Below are 15,479 nucleotides of genomic sequence, written 5' to 3' on the forward strand. Positions count from 1 at the left end.
CTTCACGTTCTGTAGATGTAGATGCCACTGATTCTTCACGTTCTGCAGATGTAGATGCCACTGGTTCTTCACGTTCTGCAGATGTAGATGCCACTGATTCTTCACGTTCTGCAGATGTAGATGCCACTGGTTCTTCACGTTCTGCAGATGTAGATGCCACTGATTCTTCACGTTCTGCAGATGTAGATGCCACTGGTTCTTCAGGTTCTGCAGATGTAGATGCCACTGATTCTTCACGTTCTGCAGATGTAGATGCCACTGGTTCTTCACGTTCTGCAGATGTAGATGCCACTGATTCTTCACGTTCTGCAGATGTAGATGCCACTGGTTCTTCACGTTCTGCAGATGTAGATGCCACTGATTCTTCACGTTCTGCAGATGTAGATGCCACTGGTTCTTCAGGTTCTGCAGATGTAGATGCCACTGATTCTTCACGTTCTGCAGATGTAGATGCCACTGGTTCTTCACGTTCTGCAGATGTAGATGCCACTGGTTCTTCAGGTTTTGCAGATGTAGATGCCACTGATTCTTCACGTTCTGCAGATGTAGATGCCACTGATTCTTCACGTTCTGCAGATGTAGATGCCACTGGTTCTTCAGGTTCTGCAGATGTAAATGCCACTGGTTCTTCACGTTCTGCAGATGTAGATGCCACTGATTCTTCACGTTCTGCAGATGTAGATGCCACTGGTTCTTCAGGTTCTGCAGATGTAGATGCCACTGATTCTTCACGTTCTGCAGATGTAGATGCTCCTGGTTCTTCACGTTCTGCAGATGTAGATGCCACTGGTTCTTCACGTTCTGCAGATGTAGATGCCACTGGTTCTTCACGTTCTGCAGAAGTAGATGCTCCTGGTTCTTCACGTTCTGCAGATGTAGATGCCACTGGTTCTTCACGTTCTGCAGATGTAGATGCCACTGGTTTTTCGCGTTCTGCAGATGTAGATGCCACTGATTCTTCACGTTCTGTAGATGTAGATGCCACTGGTTTTTCACGTTCTGCAGATGTAGATGCCACTGGTTCTTCACGTTCTGCAGATGTAGATGCTCCTGGTTCTTCACGTTCTGCAGATGTAGATGCCACTGGTTTTTCACGTTCTGTAGATGTAGATGCTCCTGGTTCTTCACGTTCTGCAGATGTAGATGCCACTGGTTCTTCACGTTCTGCAGATGTAGATGCCACTGGTTCTTCACGTTCTGCAGATGTAGATGCCACTGGTTTTTCACGTTCTGCAGATGTAGATGCCACTGGTTCTTCATATTCTACAGATGTAGATGCCACTGGTTCTTCATATTCTACAGATGTAGATGCCACTGGTTCTTCATATTCTACAGATGTAGATGCCACCACCACCATCTATTGCGTGGCGGTTGAACTTACGACTCTCGGTCCGAATAGGCAACTGGACATACGCACAGGTTTGTTCGTATCTCTGAAAGTTCGTAAGTAGAATGTTCGTAAGTCGAGAAGTCAAACGACTACTACAACGTGTTAAACCAGCTTAGTTTACAGTTCATATCACAGAACTACCTCGGAGCTGCCAATCTCCATCACGTGACCTCTGCTCTCCACCACCAGAGGGCATCGCCTCCCCACGCGCCCTGCCACGGAGTCACGTGTTCCGCGTCTCAAGAGCCGATCCCTGTAATGGTGTCGTCTCGAGAGCTGATTAGTTTATGGGTCTCTGTGTGAATCAAATGGGTCTCTGTGTGAGTCTGTGGGTTTCTGTGTGAGTCTATGGGTCTCTGTGTGAGTCTATGGGTCTCTGTGTGAGTCTATGGGTCTCTGTGTGAGTCTATGGATCTCTACGTGAAACTATGGGTCTCTGTGTGAGTCTATGGGTCTCTGTGTGGTGAGTCTATGGGTCTCTGTGTGGTAAGTCTATGGCTCTCTGTGTGGTGAGTCTATGGGTCTCTGTGTGGTGAGTCTATGGCTCTCTGTGTGGTGTGTCTATGGCTCTCTGTGTGGTGAGTCTATGTGTCTCTGTGTGGTGAGTCTATGGGTCTCTGTGTGGTGAGTCTATGGCTCTCTGTGTGGTGAGTCTATGTGTCTCTGTGTGGTGAGTCTATGGCTCTCTGTGTGGTGAGTCTATGTGTCTCTGTGTGGTGAGTCTATGGCTCTCTGTGTGGTGAGTCTATGTGTCTCTGTGTGGTGAGTCTATGGCTCTCTGTGTGGTGAGTTTATGTGTCTCTGTGTGGTGAGTCTATGGCTCTCTGTGTGGTGAGTCTATGTGTCTCTGTGTGGTGAGTCTATGGCTCTCTGTGTGGTGAGTCTATGGGTCTCTGTGTGGTGAGTCTATGGGTCTCTGTGTGGTGAGTCTATGGGTCTTTGTGTGGTGAGTCTATGGGTCTATGTGTGGTGAGTCTGTGGGTCTCTGTGTGGTGAGTCTATGGGTCTCTGTGTGGTGAGTCTATGTGTCTCTGTGTGGTGAGTCTATGGGTCTCTGTGTGGTGAGTCTATGTGTCTCTGTGTGGTGAGTCTATGTGTCTCTGTGTGGTGAGTCTATGGGTCTCTGTGTGGTGAGTCTATGGGTCTCTGTGTGGTGAGTCTATGGGTCTTTGTGTGGTGAGTCTATGGCTCTGAGAACGCGGCAGTGGTTGGGGTTGAACCCGGAGTGGAGACCAGGATCTCAGCGGCTCCGCAACGACGAGCTGCCCGGCCACCTCGGTGGCGATGACCCTCGTGCCCCCTTTGACCTCCGTGCCCCCCATGACCCCATACCCCCTGTGACTCCTATAACCCAGTGACCCCCGTGACCTCTGTGACTCCCGTGACCCCCGTGACCCCGTGTTGATGTGTCCCCAGATCCGTTTGTGTACGAGGGCTCCACCTTGATGCTGACGACCTGCGCCGGCTTGCAGAGCAACGCCGCCAGGAAGCCCCCGTGAGGCCTCGCCCTAACAGCCACTCGTCAGCATCATCGCCGTCACCACCATCATCACCATCACTGTCATCATCATCGTCATCACCATCATTATCACCATCGCCGTCATCACCGTCATCACCGTCATCACCGTCATCACCGTCATCACCGTCATCACGATCACCGTTGTCATCACGATCACCATCACCATTACAAGCGTGATCACCATTGCCATCATCATCACCATCATCGCCATCGTCAGTACTATCGTCATCACCGTCATAACCGTCATCACCATCATGATCACTGTCACCATCACCATCGTCATCACTGTTACCATCATCACTATCGCCATGAACATCGCCCCTACCATGAAACGACCACAGGCTGTGTCTGTGCAACAAAGCATTGTCATCCTCGTTAACGTCGTTAGCATTCTGGTTATTATTGTCATCATATCATCATCATTTTAATAATTAGCACAATCGTGTTCATCGTCGTTATCTTCATCATCATCTTACCTAACAGCTGCTGCTATTGCAGCAGCAACATCATAGTCGTTTGGTGACGATGGTGATTGTGATGACGATGGTGACAGTGATGGTGATGCTGATGGTGACGATGATGGTGATGCTGATGACGATGGTGACAATGATAGTGACGACGATGGTGATGATGGTGATGATGATGGTGGCGATGATGATGATGGTGACGAGGATGACGATGATGACAATGATGGTGATGCTGATGATGATCGTGACGATGATGGTGATTCTGATGACGATGATGGTGGCGATGGCTCTCTGTGATTGTCCAGGATGCACGTGTCCAAGAACGAGCCCCCTCCGTCTCTCGGTGAGAAACCCTTGCGGCTCGGAGCACGTGCCGTGGTCTCTCCACTGCTCGCCGCTCCCCCACTCGCGTGGCCACTGCTCACCGCTCACCTCTCACCACGAGCCGCTCACCGCTCACCGCTCACCGCTCACCGCTCCCCCACTCGCGTGGCCACCGCTCACCGCTCACCGCTCACCACTCACCGCTCACCGCTCCCCCACTCGCGTGGCCACCGCTCACCGCTCACCACTCACCACTCACCACTCACCGCTCACCGCTCCCCCACTCACGTGGCCACCGCTCACCACTCACCGCTCTCCCACTCGCGTGGCCACCGCTCACCACTCACCGCTCCCCCACTCACGTGGCCACCGCTCACCGCTCACCGCTCACCACTCACCGCTCACCGCTCCCCCACTCGCGTGGCCACCGCTCACCGCTCACCGCTCACCACTCACCGCTCACCGCTCCCCCACTCACGTGGCCACCGCTCACCACTCACCGCTCTCCCACTCGCGTGGCCACCGCTCACCACTCACCGCTCCCCCACTCACGTGGCCACCGCTCACCACGAGCCGATCTCCGTTGGCCTCGGCACGCGGCTCTGCGTTCGCCGGATTTGTATGACGACGACGACGACAAGAATCACTTTAATGACATTCATAACGCGCAAGATTGTGGCCGACAGGTCAACAACTCCGAGGCGCGAGCTCATTCCATCACCGCGGCCACATCGTAGAGCACGAGGGCTCCACACTCGCAGCCTCGCCCTGCTCTCACGCGGGAGGAGCGCTCGCGTTCCAGAAGAACGCCGCGTTATGGAAACAGCCGCGGTGATGACGCCACAGTGGTGATGACGTCACGGTGGTGATGACGTCACAGTGGTGATGACGTCACAGTGGTGATGACGTCACAGTGGTGATGACGACGCCTCAGTGGTGATGACGACGCCTCAGTGGTGATGACGCCTCAGTGGTGATGACGCCTCAGTGGTGATAACGCCACAGTGGTGATGACATCACAGTGGTGATGACGTCACAGTGATGACGTCACAGTGGTGATGACGCATCAGTAGTGATGACGCAGCAGTGGTGATGACGTCACGGTGGTGATGACGCCTCAGCGGTGATGACGTCACAGCGGTGATGACGTCACAGTGGTGATGACGTCACAGTGGTGACGACGCCACGGCTGTGACTCGCGACCCGCGAGCTTCGCCGCCTTCGATTCCATCTCCCCGGCGTGACGGCGGCGGCTCGTGACTGGGTCCCGCGTCATGGCGGAGTGCGGGAGACTCGCACCTCCTCCTCCTGCTCCTGCTGCTGCTGCTGCTGCAGCTGCTGCTGCTGCTCCTCCTGCTGCTGCTGCTGCGAGCGTCGAGGAGTTTGGCCCCAGCATCTGTGGTGGGGGGGGGGCGAGGCAGGGGGAGTTGTCCACCCCTTTGACGACGTCGTTATCATGATAACGACGTTGTCATCATGATAACGATGCCATCACGATCAATATGGTAACGATGTAATCATCATGTAACGATGTAATCATCACGATAACGATGCCATCACCGTCATCACCGCCATCACCGTCATCACCGCCTCGGCGTTTTTGTCGAGAGCCCAAAACAGCTGTCGAGGCGCCCCGCCACGTCCCATCAGCGGGCAAGCGGCCGCACGCTTTGTTGTTGTTGTTCTTTGTTGTTGTTGTTGGTTGTTGTTGTTGTTCTTTGTTGTTGTTGTTGGCAAGAAGAAAGAAACAGAGAGAAGATGGAGACAAATACAATCCCCCCCATCCCCCCCCCCCCCCTCTACGCTACTGAGGATGACGTTGATTCGGCGCGGCGACTCCGAGCGGCTCGTTAGCGAGCGCTCAACGTGGCAACAATTACCGACGCTACCTCTGACCCCACCCCCCTCTCGCCAGCCCCCCCCCCACGCCCCACCCGTCACCATCCCCCCCCCCACGCCCCACCCCCGTCAGTGGCTCCGACCTCTCGACCTCTCGCTGCCCCCCCCCCCCCTCAGACACGGCCCTCTACGCCACGGTGGGGCCCGAGCGGGCGGTGGCCGTGGCGCCCGCGGCGCCGCCCGGGGCCGGGCCGCGGGCGCGCCGCCAGGGCCCCTGCGCCAGCGAGCTCTACGTGGTGACGCACGACTTCACCTCGCGGGTACCTCGCAACGACCTCACGCCACGACCTCACACGTGACGTGACGTCACGCCGACGTCACGCTTGACGTCACGGCGACGTCAAGCCGGACGTCATGCTTGACGTCCGGCTTTACGTCCGGCTTCCCAACCGTTGGCGTCGTCGTCGCCATTGCCAATGAGTGGCGATTGTTGGTGGTGGTGCTGGTGGTGGTGCTGGTGGTGCTGCTGTTGGTGCTAGTGGTGGTAGTGGTAGTGGTGGTGCTGGTTGTGGTGCTGGTGGTTGTGGTGGTGCTGGTAGTGGTGGTGCTGGCTTGCGAGAGGCTTGCGGAGCCCCAATGCAGTTTCAGGAAAGGGCGGTCCTGCACAGATGTCATATTTTTTGTCCGTCTGCTACAGCAGAGATATAGGGAATTCCAACAAGACCTACATCTCTGCTTTATTGACCTGGTCAAGGCCTATGATACCATCAGTAGGCCTGGCTCTGGGTTGTTCTTCGTGCTTTCAGAGTCCCTGACCACCTGCTCACGCTCATTAAGGACCTTCATGATGGTGAGCAGGCCCGGGTAAAACTACGTGGCCGGGAGTCAGAGCCATTTCCTGTACACCTTGGGGTGCGACAGGGATGTCCTCTGGCTCCAACATTATTTAACATCTATTTCGACCACCTAGTTCGTGAAGCCTTCAGTAGCTGTCTCGGAGGAATTTCCATCTGGTACAGATACAATGGGAGGCTGATCGATTCCCGGGTGCGGTCAAGGGATGGCTCCCTCTTGGTCAACCACGTTATGTATGCTGACGAACTGGTAATTGCAGCTCAGAGGAGGAGTTGGAGGTGCTGCTGCTGACCAAAACGAAGCACCTGCCTGGGTATTTTATACCATCGGGCACTCCGCCCCCACAACTCACAATCGGTGATGGGGCAGTTGTTGAGAGAGTGGAGAGTTTCCCATACCTGGGCAGTGTGCTCATGACCGGCTCCGGTTTAACAGTAGAGGTCTCCGAATCAGTCGAGCGGCATTATCTTTTCATCGGTTGCGTGACGCTGTGTGGAAGCTACCTGGTCTTTCGCTCCACACGAAGTTTCGGGTCTTCTCGGCCACAGTTATTCCCTCCCTTCTCTACGCTTGCGAAACGTGGACCCCCCTAATTGAACATCTTCGCCGGTTAGAAACATTTAGGCTGGCCTGCCTACGATCAATCCTGGGTTTAACCAGGCTGGATTGTGTGAGGAGCTCACGAATCCTCGAAAGATCTGGACAAGTCCCATCGGTGAGCACCTCCGGCAGGCAAGACTGCGTTGGCTGGGCCATGTAGCCCGCATGCCCAGCCACCGCATGCCGAAACAGCTTTTGTTCGACCAGATCGAGGGGGCTAAATGGGCGCGGCACGGGCTAGAGAAGAGATGGAGTGATGTGGTACAGGAGGACGTGGAGCTGAGTGGACTTGCCGATGACCGGTTCCAGCGGTGTCAAGATCGGCCTCTGTGGAGGAGGCTCGTGAAGGACGCTACTTGGCAGTTGGAGGCAGTCGCCCTCCAACAACAACAGAGGACGGAGGATCGATGCTCACAACAACCAGCGGAGCGCCCGGTGGCTAAAGCACAGCAAGTTGGCACAGTAGGGGGCACAGGAGGTGCATCAGCCACTCATCTCAGTCAGTCGACCTGTGGCACCTTGGTCTGCCCCGTGACCTCCTGCCAGCGGGCGTTCAATACTTCACGTGGCCTCAAGGTGCACATAGCCTGGCACAAGCGTCGTGGTGACGTCACCGCCACTTAGTGGCAAATGGCGGTTGTTGGTGGTGCTGGTGGTGGTGGTGGAGGTGCTGTTGGTGTCTGCTGCTAAGCATCGTTAGTTAAGAGTTAGTTTTTAGTGCCCGTGTCACAAGACATCACAGGATCGTAGAACGCAAAGACATGGGGCTCAGGCGCCACAGTGGGCGTGTGAGTCAAAATCTTCTAGCCACAGTGGCGGTCCACAAAAGCAGAAGCAAAAACTGCAAAAGTAACGCAGCCGAGGCAGTGGTGGCGGCAGCAGTAGCGCTGCCACGTGGGCGCAGAGCGACAGGCGCGATGTGACATCGAGGCGGTGAAGTCGCGGCTCAGCGCGTCAGGAGCAGCGGGGGGTGGACGTGGAGGTGGAAGCTGCGCGGCGGGGAGGGGGGATTTTTTGTTGCGCCAGAGATGAGCTCATGGACGAGTGGCGCGAGAGGATTGGGGAACCGAACTCGCGGCAGCCGTGCCCCCCCCCCCCCGCACGCTCCGAGGGCCACGCGGCGCCGCCCTCGCTCTGCCCCCCCCCGCGTGGCGACGGGCGGCTTGCCCCGTGGCGTCGGCACGAAACTCACTCCAAACGCTCCCTGCCTTGGCTGCCGCTCCTTTGCTGGTCTCGACCATCGCCCACAGTGCCTGCCCTTGCCACCACTCCCACCACTCCCACCACTCCCACCATGGTGCTGTACTTGTAACTAATTGGCACGTTCTGTTTACGTGACAAACCTTAATAATTGGCTGTGTCGGGTGGTGACGGGTTTAACGACATATTTATATTTACTCGATCAAACCCAAAAAACAACCTGTGTAATGGATGATATTGGTCGCGAAAGCCTACCACGTGTTAAACTTTTAACTAATTATAATTAACAATTTTTATTTAACCAGGTAAGGCCCTTGAGCTCTGTAGCTCATTTTCAGAAGTGACCTGGCCATCACAATTGGCAGCCCAATGAAGTGGCTGATTATTGAGAGCATCAGCCACATACTCTCAAGGCGTGATGTTGATTCTTAATGTGTCGGGGAAAACCCAGAGGACCCGGAGAAAAACCCACGCGACCACTGGGAGAGAGAGACATGCAAACTCCAAATATACAACAGGCATCAGGTTTCGTGATCAAACCCACAACCTCATGTATACCAGGCAAGGTAGTTAACATCTCCTAACCACCGTGATGATGATGAGATGCAACCTCCAAATATACAGCAGGCGTCAGGGTTGGGATCGAACCCACGACCTCCTGTATACCAGGCGAGGTAGTTAACATCTCCTAGCCACCATGGCGGCTGGTAGTCCACTATGTGCCGGCCTCGCGGTACCGCACGGCCACTCGGTGGGGAGGTGATGGGATCATCGCCCCCCTCCCCCCTCCTAGCAGACTGACGCCCGCTCGCTGGCCACATGCCGCGGACTCGCCTTGTGCTGGACAGGGACACTTGGGGGTCCCCTCGGCGAGACCACGTAGCAGCAATCATAGCCCCCCCCCCCTATTGGCAAGACGGGAGAAGAAGCAGCAGTAGAGAGCCCTGGGAAACTGTTGCTGCACCCCCGGGAACGTTTGTAGGATCTGTGATGGAACGTTTGTGGGATCTGTGTTTGTGGGGTCTGTGATCGAATGTTTGTGGGGTCTGTGATGGAATGTTTGTGAGATAAGTGGTGGGACTTTTTTGGTATCAGTGGTGTAACGTTTGTAGGATCTGTGATGGAACATTTGTGGGATTTGTGATGTAATATTTGTGGGATCTGTGATGGAATGTTTGTGGGATTTGTGATAGAACGTTTGTGGAATCTAGGATGGAATGTTAGTGGGATCTGTGGTAGAATGTTTGTGGGGTCTGCGACGTCCCCAGGTGGAGCCGGAGATGTCTGTGATTCAAGGCGACGTGGTGGCGTCGCTGGGAGACGCGGCGGGCGGCTGGATGCTCGTCAGCCTGGGCGGCCAAGAGGGCTTCGTGCCCTTCGATTACCTGAAGCCCAAGTAGCGCCAGCTGGAGCCACGGCACACAACGCCACAGGGCATCACACCACGTCACACCACGTCACACCACAGGTCACGTTACGTCACACCACGTCACACCACGTCGCGTCACGTCACACCACGTCACACATCACGTCACACCACGTCACACCACGTCACACACCACGTCACACACCACGTCACGTCACACCACGTCACACCACGTCACGTCACACGTCACACACCACCTCACACATCACGTCACACACCACGTCGCGTCACGTCACACCACGTCACACACCATGTCACACCACGTCACACCACGTCACACCACGTCACACACCACGTCACACACCACGTCACGTCACGTCACACCACGTCACGTCACACGTCACACACCATGTCACACACCACGTCACACACCACGTCACACACCACGTCACACCACGTCACACACCACGTCACACCACGTCACACCAGAGCAAGACTGCCACGTGCGTGTGTGCGTGCCCTGTGTAAACCACCGCGCAGGGGTATCGGAAGCTAAGCTGGCAGGAGCCTGGTTAGTCCTGTACTGGGATGGGCGATCGCGGTGTGGGCTAAGAGGTGGCCTGCAGGTGGCGGTACAGCAGTCGATCCCTAAATCCGTGCGAACATTTGAATATGACCCCCTCTTATACGGTTAATGCACAGCACCCCGACAATAGCGGCTGGGTGATGATGCTACTGCTGCTGCTTGCAATCCGGTGGAGTGAAGGACGCTGCTGCTGGGCAGTGGGAGGCAGTCGCCCTCCAGCAACAGCGGAGGGCAGAGGAGCAATCTCTGGGGTCACGTGTGACGTCGGTGGGGGGGGGGGGGCACGCGGGGGATGTTACAGAAGTCAGTTTAACACGTAGGAGGCTTTCGCGACCAATATCATCTATAATGGAGGTTTTTTGGCTTAGATCGCGTCAATATGTGAATGTGTCGTTAAAACCCGCCACGTCAGTGTTGTGGCTTGGCTCTCCGGCACACCGGTGAGTGCTGTACTAGTGACGAATTGGCCACGTTCTGTTTACGTGACAACCCTTACTCGTTGGCTGTGTCGGGTGGTGGCGGGTTTAACGACACATTTATATGTTTACGCGGTCTCACCCAAATAACCCTCTAGTATGGGTTACAGAAGTCGTTGTGGGGCTAAACGAACATGTACGTTCAGGAGTATGAAAAAAACACAAAAAAAAACGAAATACAATGATTTATAACAATAATAAAACAGTTAACATTCACGACGGTGTTGGGTTTCTCGTGCGTGGTGATGCTGGTGGAGGAGGAGGAGGTGGAGGAGGAGGTGGAGGAGGAGGTGGAGGAGGACGATGAGGTGGAGAAGGATTGATCGGATTCGCAGGCGGCTGGTGGAGAGGTCAGGAGGAGCAGGAGGGTGCCGACTCGGATCCCGACAGACAATGCGAGACGAGGAGAGGGCGCACGTGGGGAGAGAGCGCACGTGGGGTGGGGAGAGAGCGCACGTGGAGAGAGAGCGCACGTGGGGAGAGAGCGCACGTGGGGTGGGGAGAGGGCGCACGTGCGGTGGGGAGAGAGCGCACGTGGGGAGAGAGCGCACGTGGGGAAAGAGCGCACGTGGGGAGAGAGCGCACGTGGGGTGGGGAGAGAGCGCACGTGGAGAGAGAGCGCACGTGGGGAGAGAGCGCACGTGGGGTGGGGAGAGGGCGCACGTGCGGTGGGGAGAGAGTGCACGTGGAGAGAGCGCACGTGGGGAGAGAGCGCACGTGGGGTGGGGAGAGGGCGCACGTGGGGTGGGGAGAGGGCGCACGTGGGGTGGGGAGAGAGCGCACGTGGGGTGGGGAGAGAGCACACGTGGAGTGGGGAGAGGGCGCACGTGGAGAGAGAGCGCACGTGGGGTGGAGAGAGAGCGCACGTGGAGAGATAGCGCACGTGGGGTGGGGAGAGAGCGCACGTGGGGTGGGGAGAGAGCGCACGTGGGGAGAGAGCGCACGTGGAGAGAGAGCGCACGTGGGGTGGAGAGAGAGCGCACGTGGTGTGGGGAGAGAGCGCACGTGGGGTGGGGAGAGAGCGCACGTGGGGAGAGAGCGCACGTGGAGAGAGAGCGCACGTGGAGTCGGGAGAGAGCGCACGTGGGGAGAGAGCGCACGTGGGGAGAGGGGGCATGTAGGGTGGGGAGAGAGCACACGTGGGGAGAGAGCGCACGTGGGGAGAGAGCGCACGTGGGGTGGGGAGAGAGCGCACGTGGAGAGAGAGCGCACGTGGGGAGAGAGCGCACGTGGGGTGGGGAGAGGGCGCACGTGCGGTGGGGAGAGAGTGCACGTGGAGAGAGAGCGCACGTGGGGAGAGAGCGCACGTGGGGTGGGGAGAGGGCGCACGTGCGGTGGGGAGAGAGCGCACGTGGAGAGAGAGCGCACGTGGGGAGAGAGCGCACGTGGGGAGAGAGCGCACGTGGGGTGGGGAGAGGGCGCACGTGGGGTGGGGAGAGGGCGCACGTGGGGTGGGGAGAGAGCGCACGTGGGGTGGGGAGAGAGCGCACGTGGAGTGGGGAGAGGGCGCACGTGGAGAGAGAGCGCACGTGGGGTGGAGAGAGAGCGCACGTGGAGAGATAGCGCACGTGGGGTGGGGAGAGAGCGCACGTGGGGTGGAGAGAGAGCGCACGTGGAGAGATAGCGCACGTGGGGTGGGGAGAGAGTGCACGTGGGGTGGGGAGAGAGCGCACGTGGGGAGAGAGCGCACGTGGAGAGAGAGCGCACGTGGGGTGGAGAGAGAGCGCACGTGGTGTGGGGAGAGAGCGCACGTGGGGTGGGGAGAGAGCGCACGTGGGGAGAGAGCGCACGTGGAGAGAGAGCGCACGTGGAGTCGGGAGAGAGCGCACGTGGGGAGAGAGCGCACGTGGGGAGAGGGGGCATGTAGGGTGGGGAGAGAGCACACGTGGGGTGGGGAGAGAGCGCACGTGGGGAGAGAGCGCACGTGGAGAGAGAGCGCACGTGGAGTGGGGAGAGAGCACACGTGGGGAGAGGGGGCATGTAGGGTGGGGAGAGAGCGCACGTGGGGTGGGGAGAGAGCGCACGTGGGGTGGGGAGAGAGCACACGTGGGGTGGGGAGAGAGCACACGTGGAGTGGGGAGAGGGCGCACGTGGAGAGAGAGCGCACGTGGGGTGGAGAGAGAGCGCACGTGGAGAGATAGCGCACGTGGGGTGGGGAGAGAGCGCACGTGGGGTGGAGAGAGAGCGCACGTGGAGAGAGAGCGCACGTGGGGTGGGGAGAGAGCGCACGTGGGGAGAGAGCGCACGTGGAGAGAGAGCGCACGTGGGGTGGAGAGAGAGCGCACGTGGGGTGGGGAGAGAGCGCACGTGGGGTGGGGAGAGAGCGCACGTGGGGAGAGAGAGCGCACGTGGAGTCGGGAGAGAGCGCACGTGGGGAGAGAGCGCACGTGGGGAGAGGGGGCATGTAGGGTGGGGAGAGAGCGCACGTGGAGTGGGGAGAGAGCGCACGTGGGGAGAGAGCGCACGTGGAGTGGGGAGAGAGCGCACGTGGAGAGAGAGCGCACGTGGAGTGGGGAGAGAGCACACGTGGGGTGGGGAGAGAGCGCACGTGGGGTGCGGAGAGAGCGCACGTGGGGAGAGGGGGCATGTAGGGTGGGGAGAGAGCGCACGTGGGGTGGGGAGAGAGCGCACGTGGAGTGGGGAGAGAGCGCACGTGGGGAGAGAGCACACGTGGGGTGGGGAGAGAGCGCACGTGGAGAGAGAGCGCACGTGGGGAGAGAGCGCACGTGGGGTGGGGAGAGGGCGCACGCGCGGTACGGAGAGAGTGCACGTGGAGAGAGAGCGCACGTGGGGAGAGAGCGCACGTGGGGAGAGAGCGCACGTGGGGTGGGGAGAGGGCGCACGTGCGGTGGGGAGAGAGCGCACGTGGAGAGAGAGCGCACGTGGGGAGAGAGCGCACGTGGGGAGAGAGCGCACGTGGGGTGAAGAGAGGGCACACCTGGGGTGGGGAGAGGGCGCACGTGGGGTGGGGAGAGAGCGCACGTGGGGTGGGGAGAGAGCGCACGTGGGGAGAGAGCGCACGTGGAGAGAGAGCGCACGTGGGGTGGAGAGAGAGCGCACGTGGTGTGGGGAGAGAGCGCACGTGGGGTGGGGAGAGAGCGCACGTGGGGAGAGAGCGCACGTGGAGAGAGAGCGCACGTGGAGTCGGGAGAGAGCGCACGTGGGGAGAGAGCGCACGTGGGGAGAGGGGGCATGTAGGGTGGGGAGAGAGCACACGTGGGGAGAGAGCGCACGTGGGGAGAGAGCGCACGTGGGGTGGGGAGAGAGCGCACGTGGAGAGAGAGCGCACGTGGGGAGAGAGCGCACGTGGGGTGGGGAGAGGGCGCACGTGCGGTGGGGAGAGAGTGCACGTGGAGAGAGAGCGCACGTGGGGAGAGAGCGCACGTGGGGTGGGGAGAGGGCGCACGTGCGGTGGGGAGAGAGCGCACGTGGAGAGAGAGCGCACGTGGGGAGAGAGCGCACGTGGGTAGAGAGCGCACGTGGGGTGGGGAGAGGGCGCACGTGGGGTGGGGAGAGGGCGCACGTGGGGTGGGGAGAGAGCGCACGTGGGGTGGGGAGAGAGCGCACGTGGAGTGGGGAGAGGGCGCACGTGGAGAGAGAGCGCACGTGGGGTGGAGAGAGAGCGCACGTGGAGAGATAGCGCACGTGGGGTGGGGAGAGAGCGCACGTGGGGTGGAGAGAGAGCGCACGTGGTGTGGGGAGAGAGCGCACGTGGGGTGGGGAGAGAGCGCACGTGGGGAGAGAGAGCGCACGTGGAGTCGGGAGAGAGCGCACGTGGGGAGAGAGCGCACGTGGGGAGAGGGGGCATGTAGGGTGGGGAGAGAGCGCACGTGGAGTGGGGAGAGAGCGCACGTGGGGAGAGAGCGCACGTGGAGTGGGGAGAGAGCGCACGTGGAGAGAGAGCGCACGTGCAGTGGGGAGAGAGCACACGTGGGGTGGGGAGAGAGCGCACGTGGGGTGGGGAGAGAGCGCACGTGGGGAGAGGGGGCATGTAGGGTGGGGAGAGAGCGCACGTGGGGTGGGGAGAGAGCGCACGTGGGGTGCGGAGAGAGCGCACGTGGGGAGAGGGGGCATGTAGGGTGGGGAGAGAGCGCACGTGGGGTGGGGAGAGAGCGCACGTGGAGTGGGGAGAGAGCGCACGTGGGGAGAGAGCGCACGTGGGGTGGGGAGAGAGCGCACGTGGAGAGAGAGCGCACGTGGGGAGAGAGCGCACGTGGGGTGGGGAGAGGGCGCACGCGCGGTACGGAGAGAGTGCACGTGGAGAGAGAGCGCACGTGGGGAGAGAGCGCACGTGGGGAGAGAGCGCACGTGGGGTGGGGAGAGGGCGCACGTGCGGTGGGGAGAGAGCGCACGTGGAGAGAGAGCGCACGTGGGGAGAGAGCGCACGTGGGGAGAGAGCGCACGTGGGGTGAAGAGAGGGCACACCTGGGGTGGGGAGAGGGCGCACGTGGGGTGGGGAGAGAGCGCACGTGGAGTGGGGAGAGGGCGCACGTGGAGAGAGAGCGCACGTGGGGTGGAGAGAGAGCGCACGTGGAGAGATAGCGCACGTGGGGTGGGGAGAGAGCGCACGTGGGGTGGAGAGAGAGCGCACGTGGAGAGATAGCGCACGTGGGGTGGGGAGAGAGCGCACGTGGGGTGGGGAGAGAGCGCACGTGGGGAGAGAGCGCACGTGGAGAGAGAGCGCACGTGGGGTGGAGAGAGAGCGCACGTGGTGTGGGGAGAGAGCGCACGTGGGGTGGGGAGAGAGCGCACGTGGGGAGAGAGCGCACGTGGAGAGAGAGCGCACGTGGAGTGGGGAGAGAGCGCACGTGGGGAGAGGGGGCATGTAGGGTGGGGAGAGAGCACACGTGGGGTGGG

General features: G+C 59.5%; 1 protein-coding gene across 2 annotated transcripts in view; it reads left to right on the forward strand.

Annotated features, from left to right (window-relative positions):
- LOC144949193 (proline-serine-threonine phosphatase-interacting protein 1-like) overlaps window positions 1–15,479 on the forward strand; it is a 60,234-nt gene that overhangs the window by 30,741 nt on the left and 14,014 nt on the right. Inside the window, exons 12-15 of one of the 2 annotated variants that reach the window (XR_013640256.1) lie at window positions 2,807–2,885; window positions 3,682–3,719; window positions 5,717–5,859; window positions 9,463–9,662. Coding sequence is in view for 1 of the 2 variants with exons in the window: in XM_078879082.1 (XP_078735208.1) it covers window positions 2,807–2,885; window positions 3,682–3,719; window positions 5,717–5,859; window positions 9,463–9,594 (392 nt within the window). In the remaining variant the exon portion in view is untranslated. Of the gene's footprint in view, window positions 1–2,806; window positions 2,886–3,681; window positions 3,720–5,716; window positions 5,860–9,462; window positions 10,384–15,479 lie in introns of those variants that run through there. The other variant, XM_078879082.1, reaches the window with a different exon arrangement.

This window comes from Lampetra fluviatilis, chromosome 53, assembly GCF_964198595.1.
Source record: "Lampetra fluviatilis chromosome 53, kcLamFluv1.1, whole genome shotgun sequence".
NCBI lineage: Eukaryota > Metazoa > Chordata > Hyperoartia > Petromyzontiformes > Petromyzontidae > Lampetra > Lampetra fluviatilis.